The sequence below is a fragment of the Cyclopterus lumpus genome, chromosome 5, assembly GCF_009769545.1.
Source record: "Cyclopterus lumpus isolate fCycLum1 chromosome 5, fCycLum1.pri, whole genome shotgun sequence".
NCBI classification, from domain to species: domain Eukaryota; kingdom Metazoa; phylum Chordata; class Actinopteri; order Perciformes; family Cyclopteridae; genus Cyclopterus; species Cyclopterus lumpus.
In genome coordinates this window covers 6965249-6990940 of record NC_046970.1, presented here as the reverse complement: position 1 = coordinate 6990940, position 25692 = coordinate 6965249, and the positions used below count along the sequence as shown (strand labels likewise).

General features: G+C 43.2%; 1 protein-coding gene across 1 annotated transcript in view; it reads right to left on the bottom strand.

The window, feature by feature from the left end:
• The window catches only part of wnt4 (wingless-type MMTV integration site family, member 4), a 24414-nt gene extending 1773 nt beyond the window's left edge, over positions 1–22641 (bottom strand). The window contains exons 1-6 of the mRNA XM_034533684.1: positions 21944–22641; positions 2351–2432; positions 2012–2165; positions 1086–1217; positions 663–805; positions 1–240 (exon numbers count right to left, since the gene is read on the bottom strand). The exon at positions 1–240 is cut by the window's left edge and continues 1773 nt beyond it. Coding sequence (XP_034389575.1) covers positions 1–240; positions 663–805; positions 1086–1217; positions 2012–2165; positions 2351–2432; positions 21944–22173 — 981 coding nt within the window. The 5' untranslated portion in view covers positions 22174–22641. The remainder of the gene's footprint in view (positions 241–662; positions 806–1085; positions 1218–2011; positions 2166–2350; positions 2433–21943) is intronic.
• Between the last annotated feature and the right edge of the window lie 3051 nt (positions 22642–25692).

The window sequence follows — 25692 nt, the reverse complement described above, 5'->3', positions numbered from 1 at the left end:
ACTGGGTTCCAGGTAGACCAGATCTTCGTCCGTGTGAGGTTTGAACTGGGAGTTCCGAGGCATCAGGACTTTGGTGGTGCCCACCTCGCGCTGCTCCACCTCAGTGGCGCCGTCAAACTTCTCCTTGATGACATTGCCCACTTTGCGGAAGGGCGGCATGGCTTTCCAGCAGGTCTTGACCTCACAGGACCCTGACACGCCGTGACATTTGCACTCCACACGCATGTGGGACAGGATGGCCTGCAGAGATGCCAAAGACGTTTTGGTGAGCAGAAAGACCTTGAAATAATGTGATGACAATGCATAATATCCCTGACTACAATCGCATAGTCTACTGCTCCCTGAGCTGTAGACTTGTCACAAAAACAAAGGATTGGTATTTGATTTTGACTGCTTTGACTTAACGTACATATTTTATAATGTATATTGATATTGACTTGAAGACTTGAGCTGGCATTATTTGAATGTCTTGAAACTTGGCTGTGACTTGTCTCAAATTAATAAAGACTTGGACTTCTCTTGGGTGACTTAAGACATAACAACTTGTGTCAAACAAATATTGTGGGGGAACTGCCAAAGCAGTACAGAAAAACCTGACTGTGAGTTGTACTAAAAGAAGTGTGTATATGTAAAGTGCAAATACGTCAAGAGCAGCCAGTTACCTTCCTGCCAGCCTCGTTGTTGTGCAAGTTCATGAGAGCCCGACTGGGGGATTGGCCTTTACTCCTCTCCCTCACGTCCACAAAGGACTGGGAAAAGGCCACGCCATAGGCAATGTTATCACTGCAGCCCGACCACTGGAACCCTATGAGAACACATTAAGATAAATCTGTATCGATGGTTCATTGTGGTAATGTGGCAAAGATCTGTCTCAATACACATGTAGATAAGATGGCATTATTATTATGCTACTAATGACATCTGTCTGGCCTTTTCAAAAATGAAATGAATATTTAAAATGTTACATTATTTTGCCTTCAAAATTATTACATTCAAATGTACTGGATCAGTTGGTCCTTCTGTTTCCTTTGGGTGTGTGTGTGTGTGTGTGTGTGTGAATGTGTGAAAGGGAAAGAGAGACCTACCCTCTGGACTGACTCCATGTACATTGTGGTCGCAGCCACATTTTTCCAGCTCTCCACTGCTGCAGGCCCTTGTGACCGCAAACGCCACACTGGCTGCTGAGATGGCATACACAAAGGCTGCCTCACGGGTGCCTAACACATACACAAACACAGGCACACACAGTCGTATTGTTTCATTATGTAACTGAAAAGAGCTTCTCATTTTGAATGGCAAGAAAACCTCTACAGATGAAGACTGTATTAAAGTCTCAGGGAGGGAGCACCGACATTGACTTACAGGAGCTGGTTAAGCCAATACAAATGGAAACCAGCTCTAAAATGTCACAATATGTTAGAATGGAATGGAATGATCCACATTTTCTAAACGCATGCAGGTTGGACAGTTGACTGATGAAGTTGTTTTAGTGTCAATCAGCTGTAGGGCCAGCTCGGTCTCATTTCCAGGGCGTTAAATCCCGTCAAATCCCAACGTTTTGTCATGGCCCTGATGCACAGGGCTGTCAAGTAACCCCAATGTAAAGCAATATCTGTCACTCAAAGTGACTGCCTCGGGCCGCCCACGATGACGTAGTATAACGAGCGACAAGGCCAAGGGGGTTAGTGGTCGGCGGCGATGGATGGATCAAGCAAACACGGGAGACCACTGTTTGTGTTCCCAGTTTGCAGCAGTTTAAGTAGGCCACGTTGCGCAACTTTCCTAATTTACATCATGTCGCTGAACGTAAGCTAAGTAGTTCACCGAAGTGATGTCATTTTAACCCAAACTATTATTTTTGACTAAGCCCAACCGAAACCTAAGCTTCTCCGTGGGGTCCTTATCAAACATCTGCCTTATGTGACAAGTTGGGATTGAGGCTGATCTCTTTTGTGTCAAGCTTGCGGGAAAGGCAGTTGGTGGCAGGAATGGCGGCGGTGCATCATCTTACCCTGGGTGACGATTTTGCCAAACACGGGCATGGTCTCCAGAGTGGAGCAGTTCCATCGGCGGCTGCGAAACTGGAACTGACACTCGTCTATAGCCAGCTGGGCTCCACGACGCACCGCATCCATCACCTCCACACTGCGCTTACAGATCTGGACCTGGAGCGGAGACACACAGGAGGTGCATCAGCAGAGAGCACCAGCACAACACAATACGTCACTTTCTCATTAGACGTATATTTGTCCTGGAATAAAATAGCAATCACAAGCAGATACCAAAAGTTGATACCCCATGCTGCACACACTTTACAGTAAACCAGGTGCACAAAGGTGGAGGTCTGTACCTGTCTCTGGATGAGGCCTCGTAACCTCTCGCACGTCTCCTCGTCCCGGATGCTTCCCACTGACGACAGCTTGGCCAGGTACCTGACAGAAAGAAAAGACAACCAACAGGACCTTGTTAGTGTGCAGCAGAACGTGGAGGCAGCAAAGGAACATTCAGGAGAAGAAGCTGAAGGTACAGCATCTGATGTCTGTGTTTAAAGTGGCGTGAGGTGAGATACAGGCGAGACAGAGATTTGAGCACAACATTCAGAAGAAGCACAGCTTGTGTACAGAAGGGGTTTGGTTCCCATGACGTTGTGGGAATGTTTTGGATAAATGTCTGGTTGTGAGGACACTGAGAGGAGGGAAAGTGGCTTATCATACACACCACCTCCAGGCCAGACAGGTCGGGGAGATATACGAGACACACACACACACACACACACACACACACACACACACACACACACACACACACACACACACACACACACACACACACAGACACACAATCTAAGATGTGTGAGAAAATGGCATCAGTCTGGATGCCCTGACCCTCACACATCCACCTCACCTCACTTCAGTCTCATATCTTCAGTCCCAGCTGCACCTTACAGAAATAGGCTTCCTCATAAGCTGACGGTGAGTCTCCCAACGCGCCAGCAGCCCTGATTATGTACCGTCTACACTGCTCAACGTGCACTCATGTAAACGTTGGTTGAGTCTAAAATGTGTACTTTCCTCAAACAATGGAAAGTTTCGCAGAACCTGAACTCATTTCAAGTGCAGGTCCACGTAACACAGTCATATAGTTTTGAAGGACAGTTAAATTACACTGTAAAAAGTGGAAACTAGTCAGCCACTTTGTGTTTATATTCATGACTTAGCACTAGAACAAGTAGACAGACTGTTGACATAGATTTCCTTACGTGTTAACACATTGTTGTGGGCAGTTGTCTCTTTTTGTGTTCCACAAACCTTTTTGAAGTTTGTCATGGGGGGCAAAATGCTCTTAAAATTCTTTTTCATACTCCCAAGTTAACAGAATACAGGCTAGCTGTTTACCCCCTGCTTCCAATCCTTATGCTAAGCTAGGCTACCCTCTCCATGTATTGATAAAAAAAAGCGCATTCTAAATGCAAATATATTCAGGTGATTATACACACCCACACACACACACACACACCCACACACACACACACACGCACACACATGTATTTCCCAAAAATGTTGAACTTCAGGGAGATAAAAAGACATGCTGTCGTTTACCAGGCAAAACCCAAAGTATATTTAAGAGTCAACATGCAATATAGAGAAAATATATAAAACATAAACTGCATTAAATCCGAGCGGCACATTTACATCCGATTGTCCATAGCTGACATCCTATGTGAAATATAGCACCACTGCTGATTCTTTAAGGACAACACAACTAATAGCTAATAAAAACTATTATGATAATAGTAAAACACTATTAAATGTTTTAGTATTTGCAGGCTCCTCCATACGGTGGACAGAATATCAAAAATGGCCCTTAATAAGGGCAAATTCCAACAAAATTAACTTTCAGGCGGACATGTTTTCCCTTAAGGGTTCTCGAAAGCTTGTTTCATGAATCCTGGGTTATGAGTTCCCAAGACCACACATACCTCGGCAAAGCCCTGCTAGCCCGTCTCAATCAAGCCGTGGCACACATCCAAATTGCAGAGAATTCGGCTGTCAGATCATTGACAGCGCTATAATAATGCACAACACAACGTGGCGCCACCAATGTTGCACACCAGCTGACTGGTATCAAAAAAAAGTTCTTGTGAAATCCAAGTTATTGATTTTATTATGCTAGGCATGGATCGTCTTTTTGCTACATCTCAGCTCCTTTACACCCTCCTGAGCTTGGATGGTACTGTGCAAGTGTTGCATCAGTGCATCATCGTCAGTGCTATTTGTAAATGTGGTCGTATAATTAGTGCATCATCCTTCCAGAGGTCAAATAGCTCCTCCTCTCCATCCACCCTCTCGTCTCCTCCTCTCAACAGCTCAGATAACATCTCTCTCTCTCTCCGTCTCTTTGATGGCCTTCCTTTTCTCTTCCCCTCCAGACACTGTCAGTATTTAGCACTCATCACTGCGATAACCCCGCTCTCTGCCACTCTGCCACATCCGCCCACCATGGGGTGACCTCACTCTCTCGTGAGGTTGACTCAGGAGCCCCCCCCCACACACTTTTAGTTTGAAGCTGCACTAATGATTATTTCTATATTAACTATGAATTAAGCGACTCTGTGAAAACACCACCCACGAACACTTACCGAGACAGAATTAAGTTTATCAAGCATATATTATCTGTAAGTTTGACAGCTATATTTCAGCTATAAGCTTTTCTTTTAAGTAGAATGCAGCCAAATTAAGTTGATGTTTCACACACTCAATATATTTAACTGGGTTTGTTTTATGTTTTAAGTGAAAACCAGGCCCTATAAAATTGTAGAAAAGCTATGAGCAAGGCTGCATCTTTAGTTGGAGAGTTAAACTACAGTTAGAGGTCTTTACAGGTCCAACATATTACTGATCCAAGATGGACCTGTGGAAAACCTGAACCAGTGCATCAATTCATTTAAAAAATGTGCCTCGCGTAAAACCAAAATTATATTATTATACTATATATATTATATTAACTGGCGATGACCGTTTCCCGACGTTGACCACACGCCATCCACCTGCATCAGGATACGAAGATAAAGGGTTCTGTCCAAGCGGCAAAATAAGACGAGTAGGGATATGTTCACGCTGCCAGAGCTCACATTCGCCCTTTACAGCGATTTTAAATAGACAGTGGAGTATAATTAGACCTGGCTCAAAGTGCAATCAACCCTAATAGACTGTAATAATAATAGAAAACACCAATGGCGGCATGAGGCTCTATCAATTAAGAAACATTCACAGTTGACAAGAGGAGCTCTATAATGTGTCGTATGTTCCCAAAGTATTTTATTATGCTTTCCTGCTGACAAGTTCGCCATATCAAAAACCTTAAAAGGGGATAATATGTCAATGTTGTGTTCACAACTTGTTCCCGCTGCCTCCAAGTGGCCAATAAATGATTTGAAGACCTCATTTTACTGCGTCCTGGCTGAAACCACAAAACCACGAAACCAGACCAAAGACGATTGTGGCAGGAAGTATGGATTAGTGTATTACACTAATAAATATAACACTTAAAAAAATATATACTAATGGAGTTGCCGTAAATCTAAACTCTTGGGGGAACCCTAAAGCCCACTCTCTATCCACGAGCCCTTTGCGTGGTTATATCTTTTCCCAAAATCTACAGGTCCCGACCCCCTTCCCGGTGTGGATGGAGTCCAACTCGGCTCTGCCCAGCTCTGATTTGCTCTATTGCAGTAGTGAGGGGGGGGAGGGTTTCATCAAAGCCATGTGTGCCGTTTGATCCCTCTTTGTTGTTTAGCGTAGCCTTGGGCACAGCGCTACGTTCGGGGTGGAGGCATCCAGCTGGGAGACCGTTCGACGGCGATGAGAACAACCACGGAGAGAAAAACACAAGGCAACAACAGTCGGGACGGACGGCATCCCACTGGTGAAAAGACACAAACAGCTGGAGGGCAACCCCGCTGGCCCGACGTTCACCTTGGAGACGTTTAATAAACATCGGATAAGCCACTATGCGAGTCATTTTCTGGATACGTCTTTGTGTGTGTGTGTGTGTGTGTGTGTGTGTGTAGACGCGTGGGAAAAGTTCAGCAGAGGCCTTGGGCCAGTGTGTGTGAGCGTTTCATCCCCGTCTCACTTTTATCTGCTCCCTCTGCATGTGTATGCCCTTCGCTTCCCAGAAAACGAGGTTAACGAAACGCCTCAACAAAGAGACAGAGGAGTCGAACCGTAGAAGGACAGAGCATCGCACGCACACGCGCGCGCACACGCACACACGCGCACCATCATCCCCACATCTCATCCTCATTCCCCTCCCTCTTTCCTCTCTGGCCTCTTGGTGGTTGCATGCTTAAATCCCAGGGGCCTAAGCCCAGTGGAGCTGGTGATGTTGTGAAGGCTGCGACGTGTAATGCAACACACACACGCGAACGCACCACGGTCCAGGTGGAATGCTCCATACCTCCCACCCAGAGCACCCCCCACGGCCCTATGGGAGGCTCGGACTGAAAATAAGAGATAATTCTAAACAGAGGAGCCGTTTATGACGCAGGTTGTTATCTGAAGGCAGGAAATAAAGGCTAACATAAGAAATGGTGAATAACACACAAAACTCCCATTTCAACCACTTGCATTATAAATATGAATTACTGCATTGTTCATGAAAAAGTTGCCGTTATTGAAGTCAAAAACACCTAAAGAACACAATCCTAAATCTTGCACTTAGTAAAGGTGGCACTCCGGTCTTGGATCATTTGGATTTCTATTTGAGTGAGGACAATGGGATTTGTGTACTTGGAGTTTGGCAGTCTGGAGTGTTTTTGTTGGTCATGAGCTTTAGGTTTTTTGGAATGGTGTGCATAGTTCCATTTTTGTGTGTGTACTTTTCCGGGCGTCGCCACAGACATCCAGTTGCTGGTATATACTGTAGGTGTGCGTTGCACTTCATCGATGGGCCACGGCCGTCATCGTGTTGCCTCATTGGCTGATGGATGCTGACTTGACAGACTGTTGGAGATCATAGAAATTGGCTCTTTAAGGCTTATTTATTTTCTTTGTTCTTTGTTGTTGTTTTTCTTTCTTTCACGATTATTTAGTTGTATATTACTTTACTAATCTTTGTGTATTTATTTAAATGAATTATATAGGAAAATGATTTCTTGCTTTGAAATAATCTTTTGTCAAAGTTGTAAAGTTTATTCGATCGTTTTAGTCAACATCAAATGAATCAACAACATGTTTGCGATAATGCATCAACAGTTATGTCCTATGAAACAAAAGAAAGAAAGCTTGAAGGTCCACGTACGAGCTGTCAGAGCTTCACTGAATGAAAACCTTGAGATGCGATTGAAAGCTCTGGGAGCTGGAAAGTGGAGCTTTCTCTGTTACATAAAGGGGGACCACGGGTCCAGGTGCCAAACCTTGTTTCTCTCCAGTGGTTAAAGTAGTTAAGTTGTTTCGGAAAATACATATATTGCTTTCTTGCAGACTAAGAAGAGAAGATTGATTAAAATGTTTAAAGTAATAACCCATAATGTCTGTACGGTAAATAATTTAGCTTATCATAAAGACTGGAAACAAGGAGAAACAACTGTCTGGGCTTCTACGGGTTCTTCTGATGCTCACTGATTCATCTATTAATGATTATTAACTGTTTAATCAATACAAAGACTAGTGAAACAACAAGTTGGATGTTTTAAAACAACTACGTGCCAGGCTATTTCTTCTATTGGCTTCAGAGGTTCGGATCTCCTCATCTAACTCTCAGCAGGAAGCCAAGAAGCGTATTTTCCCAAAATGTCAAACTGCATATATGCTGGTTTCACCTTCAGAAATGAGTATTATTTTGCTACTTATTTGTTTTTTACAGTTTGGTAAGATTTTTTAAATTGACCCTACATTTGGGCTGTCAGACTGTAGAAGCAATTAGTAAATACCCCTCCGGGTTCTGGCAACTTGTGAACAGCGTATGTCACTATTTTCTTTTGGTAAACAACAAAGAAATAAATCCCACACAAAAACTGTTGACAGATTAAGCTTTAGTTGCAGCCTTTCTTTAGTGTTCAGCATGAAAAGAAACCGGCAATGGTTTAAGAGAGGTCTTAAGGGGAGGTGACAGGTGGAGACTGGACACATCTGCATGACAGTAATGCGCTTCAGCGAACTACTGTAGCGCACTCTATGCATCCATCCCGTCTACTGTGTATTTATATGAAAATACCCTTGTGTTTGCCTTTCCAGTGCTGAGCACACAGCAGAGGTACACAGCGACAGGTAAATATAGCATGGGTGGGAAATGCAAGGAGGAGAGCTGCAAGAAAAGGGCCTAAGAGAGCTCTCCTCCACCGAGGCGCTGTGCACATTGCCTGCGAGCGGCGCTGCGGCAGGGTTACAGTTCTCGACTTTGACGAGTGGGCAATATTCTGTGCGTTAGTTTTGTGCCAATGAAGTGAAGTGCTACAGAAAACCCCTTTCATTCGGCGTGGCGGGCAGAGAGACGGCAGGCGGCAGAGGTTCAAAGTGCTCGTATGAAGACAAGTGTGACCTGAGCTAACCCTCCCCTTCCCCCCCTCTGCAGTGGACACCTACAGGATGTAAAACATATAGTGAGCTGTAGAGGGCACTATCCTCTCAGTTTACCTCGAGCCACTTTACCGCACTGAACCTGTTGTGGCTCCCCTGATGAACCAGATGGTTTCTGAGGAAAAACACCTCCGTTGATTGGGTGATGCGCGGGGTCATGTGTCCAAAAAAAGACAGAAAGAAAAATATAGTCCCCACTTTCGTAGTTAGACCAGTTTCTGATGGAATGTTCTGTAATGACCGATATTTATAAGTTTGAATCTGGAGTCTGGACCTAAACAATAAAGATCTACATTTATAGAAATCAGCATGTGAAACATCTGAATGCTGTCAGCGAATCCATAAAATGCTTCAATATGCGTCGCATCGAGCTGCACGTCCAAGAAAAGCTGCCACCAGACCTCGGTGATTTCCAAAGGGAGAATAGAAAGATCAGGCGGAGCAGCACAGAAACAAAAGCTTTCTAATTATGACTCACTTCAGCACTATGTTGACCTGTTGTCCCAAGTCCCTTGTCTTAACAAGACACTGAATCTGAGCTGTGCTGAAGCTGACCTCTGACCTGTGTCTGAATCAATCATTTACATATTTGAGCTATCCTTCAAGGGAGATTTTGATCATTTTCATCCTGTACTCTGTTGTCCCCATGTTTTTGTGTTTAAGTGGACAACGACAAACACTTTTGTCCAGTATTGAGGGGCAACGCAGCAGCCGGGGAATCTGCCCATGTGTCAATGAGCTAAAAAGCACTAGTTTTTGCCACTGACAGGCTCCCAATGGTTTGGAGTGTAAGTGTCTGAAAACATTATGGAAAGCACCCTACAGAGAAATAACAACTCCTCACCGTTTCACTGGTTCCAGTCTGTAATTGCGTCTAACCAAGACTAGCTCAAGGAGGAGTCTGTTCTGTAATCTCATGAGATGTGACGTTTAATTCAAAGGCCTCATCCACATCGCCCAACTCCAAATATCCAGCCATGACGTCGAAGATCTTCTAGATAACACTGAGCCACAATTTCTCCACTCCGACAACACCGGCGCTCCTCTCTCTGGCAACGAGTCAACTCTCACTTAATACTGGACCAATTTCTAATATTATTGTCCCCATTCGTCACTTCGACACAAACACGTGAAAAATACAGAAGTTTCCCTTCAACATTCGGATGATACACTAAAGCGCTCAGACACCAACGTGAAACAGATACAACTTCACCTGAACGGTCCACTATGTTTAAAACTACACTGACTTTCAACACAGTTTAAATAAGTGTATCTGATTGGCTGGCAGGTTTCTGAGGCCGCCTCACATAACCACAGGAAACAGTTGAATCACCGTAACAACTGTGCATCTGCTCCTTGTTGCATTACCCACTCACCATTGGTGAAAGTAACCTGTCTGTCAGTTAAGTTTTCTTTCCTTGATAAGTGTCCATGATATAAGTATAACAACTCGAGGATGGGATGGGGGGGTGTTCCATTTCCAAAAGTTGGAGATTCACTTTTCCACACGCACTTTCCAGCCACATTGACAAAATGGTTTTATTTTGTCAAACTATGCCTCACTACAGGCTTGTTATTGGAATGATAAATATGTCCCAAAAATAATGGATTGACATGAGAGTATCAAAAATATTCTTGGGATCTGAAGGTGTCGGACCAGTTTTTTCATGTGAATGAATGGCCACCTGCATACTGAAAGCTTTTTGTTGATTTGAAATATTAAAATAGAAAATAAAAAATATAGTGATGTTGTAACATATAGTGAAAATTAAAAAAACATTGTAATTTTTGACATAAACTCTGCTTTAATATATTGAAATAACATGCTCTAGTAATATTTTTCTCAAGAGTGCATTTAAAAAATTTAAATACTAACCATTCCCTCATTGAGGAATGAAACTCATAAAATGCATATTGTACAAAACATCAAAATGTAAATTAAAAATAAAGCCCCGCTGACCTGCAGCAGTTGGTTCAGGAGCTTTGGGGCGGTGGTGGTAGCAACAGTGGGTGGGTTTTTGTATAAAGGACTACGTAGATCTAATTTTAAATCACATTGCTCAAAATAGCCTTTGCTCTTATGTATTCAATGACAAATGAAATAAATGCAGGAGGGAAACGGTAGCTTCAAAGAAAGGAATGAAAGATTAGAAGGGAAGGGAGCATGACACAATGGAAATAGGTCAAAGGGGATCATTCGTAGTACAAAAGGAAAAAAAATGGAAAAGCAAAGCATGGAGACAGGAAAGTGATAAGAGGGGAAAGAGGTGGAAGTGAAATACGTCTGGTAAGTCCAGTTAACGTAGTTACTGAGCATCTAGAGGCTTGCATGTGTCTGTGCGTTTGTGTGTGTGTGTGTGTGTGTGTGTGTGTCCATGCGCGTGTCTGGGTGTATTTATATGCTGCTGGCTCCACTAGAGCTCATTTCCCCCTAAAAATAACATGCTCTGCCAACACCACAACCACTCACACACACACAGGCACATACGTATACACAAAAAACACACTTTCACACAGGGGAAAAGTGGCAATAAAAGCCATGAAATTGACCTCCTTGCCTGGTGTTAGTGCTGTGGCCCACTCAAGGCCAGGAATCAATTACCGTTGGCATCAGCCTGTCCTACTGTGACTGTCGTGCTTTCTAATGTCTTATTTCTGCCCATGAAGGTCTTTCAGGTGATGTAACACTAATACCATTGTTGGAGGTGTGTGGCTCTTGGTAACCACTTGCTGCAGATTGTTTCTAAATGTAGGACTTGGCTAAAGACGATTCCTGTGCTGTGTTCCTGTGACCATTGTTGTGTTTTGGTAAAGTCATCTTATCAGCTAGCTAACCACATGGATAAAGCAACGTCACCACCGCCAAGCTTTCAAACTGCTCATTTGATTGAGCGCACGTACCTCTCTCTACAGAAGTCTTTCCTCTTAGCAATGACATCCAGCGTGAATCTACAAGTTGGAGAGTTTAGTTCGCAATAACACAAGTAGAAACACAACTACTGCTCAGACAGTTTTTTTAAAGGCAGACTCCTTGGTGCATGAGTTTGTTTGCCGTGAAAATGTTTAATGTCCCCGACAACCTCTGGAGTCTCATTTAGACACTTGTTTAGCAACCGCCTTTTTCAATACACGTAAAAGCTTCAAAATTCACAACAAAACTTGAATTGCTTCTATTTTCTTTCAGGATTTACTGAAGAGCTGAAAGCATGTTCCTTCCCACTCCTTCTGTTGATTGACATCGTTAGTAAAAATGTATGCATCTCGTCCTTTTGACCAATATTTACTCAAGAGTACACATGATGACTAATGACATCGACTTGCCCACGTGCTCTCAATGACGATGCTAACATTTGTATCAAGTACAACTGAAGGTGATTGGTATGTCATTAGCTGATATTTGTTGATCCAACGAGGTTTTGGACAAATTGAGATTTTGACTTGATGACAACGCAAGATGAAAAGTTAGAGCTTTTTCCAAAAGTCATTAGGATTTCTCTGTTTTCTGTGGACCATGAATGTTTAAACAAAACCACATTCCATCCAGTGGTTGCTGAGATGTCAGCAGACACACTGGCATTGCCATCCAGAGAGCAATGCCACCGGCATGCCTAAAACAAAAAATAGTAGCCTTAGTGATGAAGCATTGAGGTGACCGATCAGATTAGGGGGCCAGTGTCCCGTGACCTCTTGGAACCAGCCCTGTCAATTGGTTGGACAAGAATTAGAGATTATAAATGTGTCTTGTTAATTCATGATTAATTATGGCATATTTCATGTCAAGGGATAAAATGATATTACGCAGAGAGTAAGGTCTAATTTGGTTTCGTTGAGAATTTTAAGCTTCAAATGAAAGAGCAGCAAACTGAGCGAGTGAAGACGAAGGCTTGAAACTAATGCAGACTAATGCTTGGATCTCCCATACTGTCAATTTGTTGGATTAAAAGGTAATGAAATCACGAGCTGAGAAGAAATGTGATTGCATAATTGATGGAGTTTGTGGTTGTTGTTTTTTATTTCCACATTCAGTTTGGATAGATAAGGAGATAAGCTTGCTGTTGAAAGTGGAATTCTTTATGTGCGGCGGGCAGGTTTGGACACGCACCATTCCTGCTAACTATTTACACAGTTAACACACGTGTATAAACTGTGTGTTGTACACAAGTTTTTGTGTATAAAGAAAGAACCCTCTGTGTGTATGGTTAGAACAATCAGCACGGTTCTCACCTATCTGATACTTAGCCATCACTACTGAGCAGAATACTATGACCTCCTTAAGCTTTACATTGTCAAATAAAAAGGAAATGTTTATGGAGTTAGTAACTCAAAGGGAGGAAAATACCTTTTTTTTATATAGACCAAAGTCAAAGCATTAATGTTACCCAAAATATCCTAAAATGTTTTTTTATACTCTTGCAGTAATAACTAAGGGGTTTTCACCCCTGGACAGGATCTTAATGTGAGAGACCCCAAACTGGTGCCCTACTTTGCTTTAACCTATATCTGTACATTTTGGCAACGATTAAAAGTACGCCAAATTAGCTATTACTAGTTCTCGTTACCTCCTGCCCCGAGGTCATGTTTTCGGTTTGGTTTGTTTCGTCAGTTTGTGAGCAAGACTATGGACAAAACTGCATGTCCAATTTTTATGAAACCTTTTGAAAAGCGAGGCCAAGGAGGAACCCAATAAATTCAATTGAATCACAAGGCGAAGAACTCGCACATTCTTTTTCACCCCATGGAAATGACCTCGGCGAAGGTCTGCGCTCTCGGAGTGAGAGCCCTTCTAGTTCGCAACGCACCCTGTGGATGTGCAGACGACTCACTGGATTACATTGATACCGAGGAAAACTCAATGATTCTCAGGCACGTTCTGGAGTTACAAGGAGCGACGTTGAAAAAAAAAGATTTCTAAAGAACTTTGTGGACGTTGATTCTCGACGACCTGTCAGATGGAAATAAAAAAAAGTCAAAAACACTTCAAGGGGAAGTTTTGAAGTGAATTAAAGCAATCGGGCTCAAATTGGTTTTAGAGTCCCAGCCACTGTTGGAGCTGCTGACCGTGTTGGAGAGCGGTCCAAACTACAATAACTACCTACCAGTTGAGTGTAGAACAACCGGCATGCACCTGTCCTGTTCACCTCAGCAGTATCTCTGCCTCACTTCTATCTTTCTGTCAAGTCTAACAAAACCCCTGGTTCACAAAAACACGGTTCCTGTCTTGTTTAAATTGCTTTACTAGCCAATGCATCGAACAGAAGCTGCAGGGTACATTCAGAAATACACAGCCATTGTTGCCCCCCCCCCCCCCCCCCCACCAGACCATGAGCCCCTTCAAACATGGCCGCCGGTGTAGATCCCACAGAACCATCTCTTGTCTCTCAGCGACCCGTGTGTTTCCTCGTCAGCCGGAGCTGTCCTGGCGGTACTCTGCTCGCCATGAGCGTCTCTGAGTGTGTTACGATAATTGTACACACTCTGTTGACAAGAGTGCTCAAAATAACATGTCACGGCTTCACCACATTCAAGTGTGTGTGTGTGTATGTGTGTGCGTGTGTGTAAAGAAGTGTGAGGCGCCAGGAAGTACCGCAATGCCAAGGTTTCTGCTTTCTCTTGTTACCCATCAGCTGCCATCTCTTTAGCACCTAACCATGGTTGTCGGGGACACGTGCATGCATGTTCACACACTTACACACAAAGACACACAGAGACAACGAGATGGAGATGCAGAAAGAGGGACCAGTGTGTGTGCTCATTATCCTACAGTGCATGAAAATATATGGGTTAGGTGCTGTTGGTGAGTTATCTATTGTATGTGTCAGTCCGTCATGCTACTACTAGAGTATTTGGTAGTATAGAGGACAATCACAACCATTCTGCCTGAGCCAAAACCAACTCCCAACATCATTTGTTTTCCCATATGGTGGTTGCTCTTCTGCCGCATCTTCTGCTTCATGTTGACGGCAGCAAACGGCGTCCAAACTTGAACCCACTGTTCCCGACCGAAAGTGAAGTGTTCAAAAAGCAAACACTCAACCCATTCGAGGCTTTAAAGGAGATGTCCTTTCCTGAGCAAATAAACGAGGATTCTAATCCTTTCTCCAGAGCCGATTCGTGACAGTTTAACTGAACAAATAAATGAAGCCGTGTAAGGCCGCTCTCAGGGTTTTGTCTCGTCTTCAGACAGATACCAGATGTAATCCTTCTTTTGCTAAACAGCGGTGGGATGGATTATTCACAACCACCATGGTGGCTTTTGCTTTAAGTTACTCTAACGGATTTTTAACAGGTAATGAAGTAAGAATCTAAAACTGATGTGACCTTTTTAAGCAAACAATAAGAATATTGGCTTATTTCTACAGTCTAGTTATTCTTACTTCCTGACATCTGGTCCGATTGCCCTGCGAAATCAGACTTTTGATTTATGGCATGCAGGTTCACCATAAACTCCTTCAGCTCAGATTCTAGCAGGGACCGCCCCGCCCCGGACAGACCCAGATCCGGCTTCGCTGCAGCTCCTCCTCCAGCCAGGAGTAAAGTAGAGGTTCTCTATTGCTGCTCCGCACGTCCCCGGTGAGAGCCAACACCGACAGCCATGCTGCTGGAGGCAACAGCTATATTGCAGCGCCCACTGAAGGGAAGGGAGGTGCTCGGAAACACTACCAGCAAAATCAACACACAATGAAAGTTCCTCGTAGTGCCTTTAAGTCAGTGTTACCTTGTTAGTACTGTTTTTGTTTTTATTCTCTGGACTGCTCCAGTTTTGTATCTTGGTGACTCGTGTGTCGATGTCAATTCAGCAGCGCACTGAAATCTTGGTGCCATGAATGAGTTTGTCTCACACAGTCCATAATATTTGCTGGCTTGCTTTGGGGTAGGACACAAACTCTTTTATTTATGTTTTGCAACAGTTAGTAGGCAGCCTCTTATTAAGGCCTTTCCATTACTCTGGTGACTATTTACAGCCATCTGATCGGCTCCATCTGCATACTGGGTGAGTGATGTTGCACCACAATTGCACACTGCACATCCACCGGTTGCATTTTGTGCAACCAGTACCAGCCATTTAGCTAAATAATCCCCCAAAAACCTTGATGCTTATGGGCACATCAAACATGGCATTTTCTTCAGTTTCTACTCAATTGTATATGAAAAGACACGTTGGAAATTGAACACAGTTGCTTCATTCATATTTGAAACTCTGCTTTATGGATGCCAATGTTGGTCAGTCAGTCGTTTGGTCGGTCCACCACTTTGGTTTAGACGGAAATATCCAATTCAACAACTAACAGATTGATTGTTCTGAAATCTCGTACTGACATTGACATTTACCTTTGGCTGAATTGGCCTGACTTTTCATCCAGCCCCACAATCATGTCAACAAAAGTATTTTGTATGTCTATATTATAGACAAGAAAACCTGAACAAATTGTTTCAGCAAATGCCCCAAAATAGCATTTCTTTACAATGAAGTGACAAAGCCCTCTAGCAGAGTAGTGACACTTGTCTGCTCGAAGCAAAGGAGGAAGTCAGATGATAGTTTAGAGCAACAAAGTCCGAAGACTTGACTTTAACACAGGAGACTTGTTTGTTTCCCAATACCTACAGTCAACGTCTATTTCTTTTGGCCATGACCACAATGTTTGGCTAAGCTTAATTTAATTTCCTTCTCATTTTAGCCAATATCAGGATATTTCCCTTACCCTAACCATGTCTTTTGTGCTGAAATCCAACCAGACATTTACCATAGCATTGTCAACTTCCATTTTGCCAAAATGTTTTGATTTGTCCAATACTTTGGTTTTTGACCATATACTTAACATTTAATTATCCCATGAGCTGCTAGATGTTTAGTGCTATCATATACTGTAATTAAGAAGTGGACATAGTCACTGCGACATCACCCATTGGTTTGTGGACTATGTTTTTTCAGGGCTCGGGTTTTTGGCCGTCGCCATCTCGGATTTTAGCAACCAGAAGTAGTCGGTACAAGCGCTGAATAAGACATTTTTGGGCGAACATGTAAACACCCAGACTGGACATTGCCGTAGTAGCGACTTGTCAATCACAAGGCCCGAAAGCATACTCTGCTTTATGGTCTATTTTACTCTAAATGGACTCTAGTTTACTAAATGAACATCATGCAAATGTATGAAGGAGACTTGAAACTAGAGAAGTAGTCATTTTCTCATAGACTTCTATACAACTAGAGGAGTCACCCCCTGATGGTCAGTAGAGAGAATGCAGGTTTAAGACTCTTCTGCATTGGCTCCACTTTGGCTCCCAAGGTTAGCATGTTAGCATGCTAACGCGCAAACCTAAGAAGGTGAGGATGGTCAAATAAGTATGCCTGCTTAACGTGTTTGAATTGTTAGCACACTGCGGTTGGCATTTGGGTGAAAGTGCCAGCCTTGTCTAAATATAGCCTCACAAGAATAATTTAAACTTTTTTATACCTTATAGGCAAAGTTACGGTACCTGGGTTTCCTGGTTTTCCCTCCAGAACAGAATCTCTTAAATGTACACCTCTACTGTTAAACTTCCAAACTGTAATACATAACTGAAAGGGTTAAAACCACTGAAAGTCCTCTTGCTATTTCATTCGGTTTCTCACTAGCCAGTACATTCATAGATTTTTTAATTGGATTTCAAAACCCATGCCTGTACACACACACACACACACACACACACACACACACACACACACACACACACACACACCCACACACACACACACACACACACAACTTTCCTTCTTCTTCTCCAACATCATGTTCAGCTGTGCATGCGTCTATGTGGGAGTTGGAGCGTGCGTTGTGTGGCCACCATTCTTCTGCGGCCAGTGTGGTAATTACTGAGTGTGTGCCACTGTTGGGGAAGATGCCAGTTTAGAGGCTCAACACACACACACACACACACACACATACAAACACGCACACACACACACTGCAGCCCTGGAGCAGCGCAGCGCGCAGGTGCAGCAGAACCAGTTGGAGCAGGGCAAGAGGAGGAATAGGAGGAGGAGGAGGGTGATGACGAACAAACTAATGAAAATAGCATTTAAATCCCCATTCGGGCAGCGCGACGCTCCACATGACTCAGCGGCCGCAGAGATTTGGCAAAGTGATCACATCCTGGCTGAGGGGCTAAAGGTGACGGGCTGAAGGCAGAGCTGCAGGTAAACAAACAGGCTGTGGTTGAGCGTGACGTCAGAGCAGCTGAGAGGTGTTAGAAACTCTCCAGCTGTCCTGAATCATGGTCATTTTAAGACACGTTTGATGTGTGAAACAATAATAACTTAGGAGCCGAGTAGGGGGGAGGTTTCTGGCACAACTTCACCTACTTCCACATTGCATGGAAAAGGGAAGAGGCCTGAAGAGGTCACAACTACCCTAAGAACAACGTTAGTGTTTAGTCTTGATATTAAAGTGGTTCTATATACAACACGTGTCAGTGGAGATTTAACCTCTTCAAACAATAATAACCCGTCAAATTTCTCCACACAGGGCTGCAACTAATAATAATGTTTCACAATGAATAAATGAATAAACATAAAATAGGGGAATTGACAGACTAAGGCAACATAATGCAATTTATAGAAGGAGGTGAATGTTTGGCGGTAAAAATAGCTCAGCAAACATAACTGATGACTGCAAAGTTAATACATTTTTAAATTTTTTTATGGGGGGGTAATTTGGCAAACAAAATGCAATCCATCTTATGGAAAAGTTAACACTAGCCCATAGAAGTTGCAGGACGCATGAATCAATCACACAACCTGACCGAACTGGTTGACCTTAGAAAAACAGCTGCACAAAGGCTTCAGTGGAGCTCGGGAGGAGCTTTGTCAAGTCTGAGAAAATAACCCTGACGATGTAAGTAAGTACAATTAATTTATACAGCAGACAGAAGTCACAAAGTGCTTGACAGGAGTAAAAACAAATGTCACAGTGATCATCTCTGTTTGGGTCGGGAGACCGCAAATTTATAACCGATAGCCCCGGTTACGAAGTGGAGGTTTGGAGTTTGAAAGAATGGCCATTTAACAGGCACGAACAAGGATGTCGTATGTGTACAGATTGTAAAGCCCTCTGAGGCAAATTTTGTAATTTGTGATAATGGGCTATATAAAATAAACTGAATTGAATTGATTTGAACAAACTAATGAAGTTGTGCATTATGGGAAATGTAGGAACCTGTGTTTTTGTAGTTTAACTCCTACTCAGTGTGTAAGTCAGGGTATCTGTCCATCTGCTGCTTGGATTTCTGTCTTTTGAGAGTTGAAAGTGCAATAGTAATAAACACTCCAGAGATTTAGTATGGTACATTTAACACTGCCTTTTTTAAAATTATTGGGCCCTCCCATTTTATTTTTCTCCAAATACCTCGATATCGATAAAGTGACGTTATTGTAGGATCGATCTTTGCCGCTTTTACTAAATTCAGAAAATCATATCACTCTACTGTCATGAAGCCTTTAAGACTAAAGAAAGACCACACTTATGCCATATTAGTGTCATATCACAGTGTCGGACTGGATGTGATCTAACAACATGAATTAAAAACATTTCTTCACCCAACTATGTAATAATAATATATTTTATAATTACAATATACTTATTACAGAATAATAAGCACTGTAAATAAGTAAGTAAACTTCGTGAAACAATTAAGAAAAACCACGAAACAGGAAAACACGTCACAAACGTCACTGACTAACACTCACTGACCAATCTCTCCACCGGTGGTCTCTCTCTCTCACATTTTTAACTCACTTCACAGTCACGCAGATGCGTTCACATTACAGTCAGCACAGACTACATGGCGTACGAATCAGGCAACCTCCGGTGCTGCAGAGTGACGCTGATGCGGAATTGTCTTAAACCGGCATTCTCTCAACAGACCAGCAGGGGGCGCCTCCCCCCAAAAAGAACTCTGATCGTATAGAAGTCTATGAGAATATTACTCTACTTCTCACTTGATTTATTCCCTCAGTGAACATTGTAAACATGAATTCATGGTCTCAATCGCTATTTTCAAGTCTTCTTCAATACAGTATGATGTTCGTTTAGTAAATTATGGTCCATTTAGAGTCAAATGGACCATAATGCAGAGTCATTTTTAGGGCGGGCTAACTGTGATTGACATGTCGCTGCCACTACCAAAGACGTATACGTCGTCCCTACGTCACTCGTCAGCATTCCAAATATGGTAACTCCAGTTCATTGGTTGCAAAAAATCCAAGATGGCAACGACCAAATAGCCAAACTTGAGGGTTCATAACGGCAGTCCACAAACCAATGGGTGACGCCACAATGACTACGTCCACTTCTTACATACAGTCTATGGTACAAATAAGCATAGAACAATATACTGATGAAGACTCCTTGCAAACTGCTTGGTGTGTACAGTTGATTAGCATGTTTTTATTGGTTGTGGCCCTACCTAACAGCAACACTTTCTCCCCCTATTGCCTCCCATCCTTTTGGCCCCGAGCGCACCAGCTGAAGCTCGAGGAGTTTGTTGAGGCGTCGAGGACTGACACACAGCTCCGCCACACAGGTTTTCCTCCCCAGAGCGATTCCTGTCGAGCAGACTGGCAGCTCGGCGGCCTGCCTGTACATGCCTGCCCTGCGCTGCTGCTGTCACCACGCCTTCAGCCCCAAACAGCACAATTACCCTGCACTCAGTGACAGAGTTCAAGGCGGACGGTGCTGTTTGGCAAGCCTCTCAGTTTGATTTATTCTGATGAATCTGTCAGGGATACCAGTTAGGCCATCTGCCGCGCTCTACGCGCATGCCAACACGGGAGGCCGTAGTGCTCGTATTGCAAGTCTCACGACCTCTTAACACAGAGAAATGAAGCGAGGTACAAAAAGCAGAAAAGCTAAAAGGTGACAACCTAAGACCCCCTCCTATAAGAAGACTCGTAAAGTCTGTGTCGTATAATAATAATCATCAATGCCAGGAATAATTCCTACCAACCCGAGCCTCGATTTTACATGGGAGAGAATGACAATGGGCATCCGCACCCGACCAACCAAGCACCCACCTAACCAACCACCCCACTGAATGATGAGCGCCGCTTGTGAATCCGCTGGAGCTATACGCAAGGAATGATTGGCGGCAGAAAAATGGAGCGGAGCACTGCATGCGGAGGAATGCAAGAACCCACCTGACCGCCTCCCACACAGGCTGCGGGGAGAGCAGGCACACACACCCGGCCCGGCCCCCAAGAAGAGGTGGCACAGGGAGTCACACGGTTGTGTTTGGAGACACCGCAGTCTGACCGCTTCAAATACATATATCAACACAGGCTGACATTGAGCTTATAATGACTTGGTTAGAGATTCACATTTCTTCTCATCTCCTGGAGATATACCCTGTAGTTCCCTGTTATGCTGCTAGTAGTGGTCCTATACTTCTTTACTTATTTAGGGCATTGTTTTTATTGTTTTACTATCCTTGTAATATCCATGTGCAGGCACTGATAATTTGTTTAAAAGTATTACAATTGTTATCGATTTTATGACAATCCATTCAATAGTTTCTTTGGAACTTTCTTTGTTGTTTAGCTTAAATGCAGCTGAACATGGCCTCACACACACACCAGCCTAATATTAACAGCAGCACCGGCTGTCATGTTCTTAAAGGCTGTCGCTGAGGACAACATATGAAGTTAAGACTATGAAAACAAAAGACGTTTTTTATATATTTTTATAAGAACACAAGTCAGGACCCCAATGGCTCCTCCAAGATAGTTTTTTTTCTTTCAGTTTCACAATTTGTTTTACAGGCTGCACACAAAAAAAACGGAATTCTTTCCACACTTTCTTGCTAAAATAATTTCCCAAATCGTCTGATATTTACGTCATGAACAAATATAATTTATTGAGGCAAAAACCTGATACTTCAGCAAACCAAAATACCACCAGACGCCAACTTTATAAACCCTTTTTCTCCAGGCTGCACTTGCATTGCATATTATTGTACCATTTCCACCTGACATTAAATATAATAGTTTACAACTTATTTGTTTACGCATGCAGTGTCATTTTCAATCCGGAATATGGAATTTCACCTTTATGGATATCTGGGGGGGGGGGGGGGGGGGGGGGGGGGGGGGATGTAGCGGTGTTGGTAAGTTATTAAGTCTGGGCGAGAGGGGGAGAGAGAGGGAGAGAGAGAGAGCGTGTGTGCGTGATGGTTAACAATTAACCAGAGAGGCAAGTGAAAGAAGACAAGAGGAAGATGAGTAGACATGTGAAGATGAGGAGGAACGCAAAGGAGGTCAGGTGAACGAGGTGAGAGAGTTGAGCTCCACTTTATATAGTCAAGGAGTAGAAGAAATGCGGTGTCCAACTTACAGCCAGTTACTTGCGTTGGCGGTGAGGAGCGCACAGCAGAGCATCAGGACGCACCGCAAAACATATTCCTCGGTCATCTCGAGAAGGATTGTCGGGCAGGTCGGTGAGAGCTGAAATAATCCCGAGGTGAACAGGAGGGTCGGAGGTGGTAAAAAGAAAAGAAAAAATAAGCAACCGCAGGGGTCCGTATAGGAGGCTGTTAATCCATCGCCCCGCATGCGGTGGATCATCCACCGGGAAAGCGCGCAGCTTCACGGTCAGTCCGCCCGGGTTCTCCCGTCCCTCCTTCTGCCACTCCGCACTCAGAAGGGACGGGGTAGAAGGAGGGGAGAAAAGAGGGATGCTGAACAAATATATATTTGTATATAAATCTGGAGCCGCTCGGACTGAATCGGACCCTTCTTCTTATAGACAACTTGTTTGCTTTCTTCCTCAGCCGCGCGTGAACGCCAGCCGGGACAGCGCGCGCGGATGAGCAGTCAATAAAAAAAAAAAAGCCAATATGAGCGAGCAATCTCGTGCGGACCTTCCTCCTCTCTGACGTCTCTGTCACTCACTGCCGGCTCCGGGGCTCTCCCGTCAGCCTCGCCGCGGGCACTCCGCAGGACTTTCCGCCCGCGCCCCCCCCCCCCGGATTCTGATGAGCGTAAATACGCACGGGCTCCCTTGCTCGCACACCACCGTCTCTCGGTGCGTCTGGCGGAGGAGAGATGTGTGCTGACTTTAGTGGAGGGGCGGCGCGAGCATAGAGGTATGGCACCGAGATGGGAGTTTTTTTTGGGTGGGGGTGAAGGAGGCGGGTTCATAGCGCGCTGCTAAGGTAGTGTGTGTGTGTGTGTGTGTGTGTGTGTGTGTGTGTGTGTGTGTGTGTGTGTGTGTGTGTGTGCGTGCGTGTGTGTGTAGACGGGACAATGTGCGTGTGTTTTTTAGAGGTCTCCTGGGAGGATGCAATAGCACAGCCATTCACTATATTGCCCCTGCGCGGCTCCCCCACGCGCGCGCTCCTCTCCAACGCACACATAAACACGCTCTCTTTCACTCGCGCTCCTCAAAACCGCACACACGTCTTGGCAGCGCGTCGCTCTCCCTGTCACACACTCCACCAAATATTCTGCGGTCAACGGGCTATTTAAAGCGTGGCTGCAAAAAGTCAACAAAAAAAAAGAAATTTTTTTTAATTTTAAACAGCCAATTCCAATAGTGCGACATATGTCAGCCACTCGTTATTGATTGATGAAAGCGTTGTAGGAGGATAATAAGGCGATGCAGCCATGCTGGCATCATGTAATTAATATCATGGAGGACTCTACGACTCACCTGATCCTGGCGAAGAAGAGGAGCGAGGTGGAGGACTGAAGACTGCAAGATGATATTTCATTTACAAAATAAAAATTTTAATGAGAGAGAAAAAATAACATGTACCTTATTTATTGTGCAGGAATCAACGCAGGCTGGTTGTATCGCCACAAATGGATTTTTCTAACGCAAAGGACTTTTATTTTTAACACCAGTGAGAATCCCAAAGTTACCAAACATGTCAGACTGAATTATTGGCAAAGGTGTAAAAAAAGATGGACAAATATGTACCTCTGTCTAATATGTTGCTGCCATGAGACGCACGCCATTGGGTTGGTATTCAAGGGAAGCCGAGAGTCAGAGAGGTTCATTTCAGACACATATATCTTTATTCAAGCCGCAGGACTTTTTGTTTTTGCCAAAGATGCTCAACATTCAGAGTGAAATAAATAATGTACCTAAATATATAAAGGGACATAAAACATAAAAGACCCACACATGCATCCATAGATACATAAATCCATAGATACATACATACATACATACATATGAACATACATACACATATAAACATCCATACATGCATAAACATGTATATATACATACATATAAATATAAATACCTAAACATGTATACGCACATACATACATGCATACATACACAAATAAACATACATAAATACATACACACATACATACATATATGATAAGAAAATAAATTTAACAGTACATAAATAAAAAGACGAGAGGAATTTAGGAAGAGGATACCGATGAGTCAAATATGGATATTTATGTATGTTCTCTATATCAGTATGAATCCAATGGATATAATACAGACATCAGACAAGATGAGATTGTTCTTTATTGATCTCCAGAGGAGAAATGTGGGTGTTATTGGAACACAACTAACAAAGACAGAGAATTGCAGATACATTGAGGAAAAAGTAACAAATTATCATATAAAATCAATCATATGAGAGCCGCCTAGTACAGATGCACATCAAAAGAATAGCGTAATATGAGCATTACAAACAGGCTGATGCAATTAGGACACCTTCATATATATACATGTACATTATATATACAATAGAGTAAATACATAAGAAAAAACGAAAATATATATACGCATGAATGGAAGAAAAATGTAAGTAAAGGTCCAGACAAAATGTCACAAAGGCAGAAAAACCAACAGAAACTCAAACACTTTGTTCAAACCCACTGTGGCGATTGGTAAATAAAAAGGAGCGGTGGACGTGGAGTGGTTAAAGACGATGAACATGTACGTTAACTTGTTGCTTCAGCCACAGCCAGATGTGGAACAGCCAGCTGCAGCCGCTCTTCAACACACGGGCTGAGTCTTGAGCCTGTGTGTGTGTTCATGTGTGAGTGGTGGTGCTGGTGGTGTTGGTCCTGGTGGTTGAGGTTTGTGTGTGTGTGTGTGTGTCGTCTAATCTCATTTTCACTTATTGGGTTTTAGAGAGCTATACACCCTGCTGTGTGAAAAATCACCCTGTGTTATCTCACAGTGTGGCCCCCGAGAGCCTCCACCGCCCGCGAGGGCCTCGGCGGTGACACGGAATGGGCCACGACCCCGAGCGCTTCCGGGGTTTCCCAGAGGCCACCTGCTTCAGCTCTGCTGCCGGTCGGCCAACAGAGGGGGGAAGTGAGTAGAGGAGCTCGTTGATGCTCAGCAGGGAATCAACAGTTCATAAGATGCTCTGACAAGACTGAAAGCTGTTCATTCTCAGACCATCACACACAGTCGAGGTCGACAAAAAGTAAGTGTGGAAAGTGTGGAGATTACTGTAATATTACAGGGAGCATAGTAAGAGGTTTATTTTTTATTAATGGAATAAAAAATGTAACGCATATATTCACCAATATAAACAGAGAGAATGGATTTAAAAGCTGATTATGGTAAAAGCAGACAAAAAGAAAAGTCTTAATAATCTGCATACATTTTCTATATTAAAAGATAAATTAGATTTTTAGTGACAAGAACAATTTGTCAAAGTTGATAAATGAAACATATGACATATAATATAAACGGAAAACATTTCTTTTGAGACGTAAATTAAATTCAAAATGTAAAAAAAACAACAACAAAAGTCTTTCCTTTACACTTCTTCTCTAAAAGACACACCCTTTAGACAGGGGTCAGCCCACCCCCAGAGATAAGAGGATGGTTATCAGTATTACACTAAATTGATCTGGTTCAGTGACTGTATTTCCATTGTAGAAATAATAATGATATTCTATTTGAATCCAATACACATTGAAATAACATTACATTTATCACCTGACAACATTGTATGTATTCTATTCCAATACCACCTTACCATACATGTACATTCAATTGGTAGAGCATGTTTTCATCTGACCATTTGGTGGGATATTAATTTATTGTTCCGTTTGCTCAACCTTCTGAAATTAAACAAAGAAAACGTATACTTA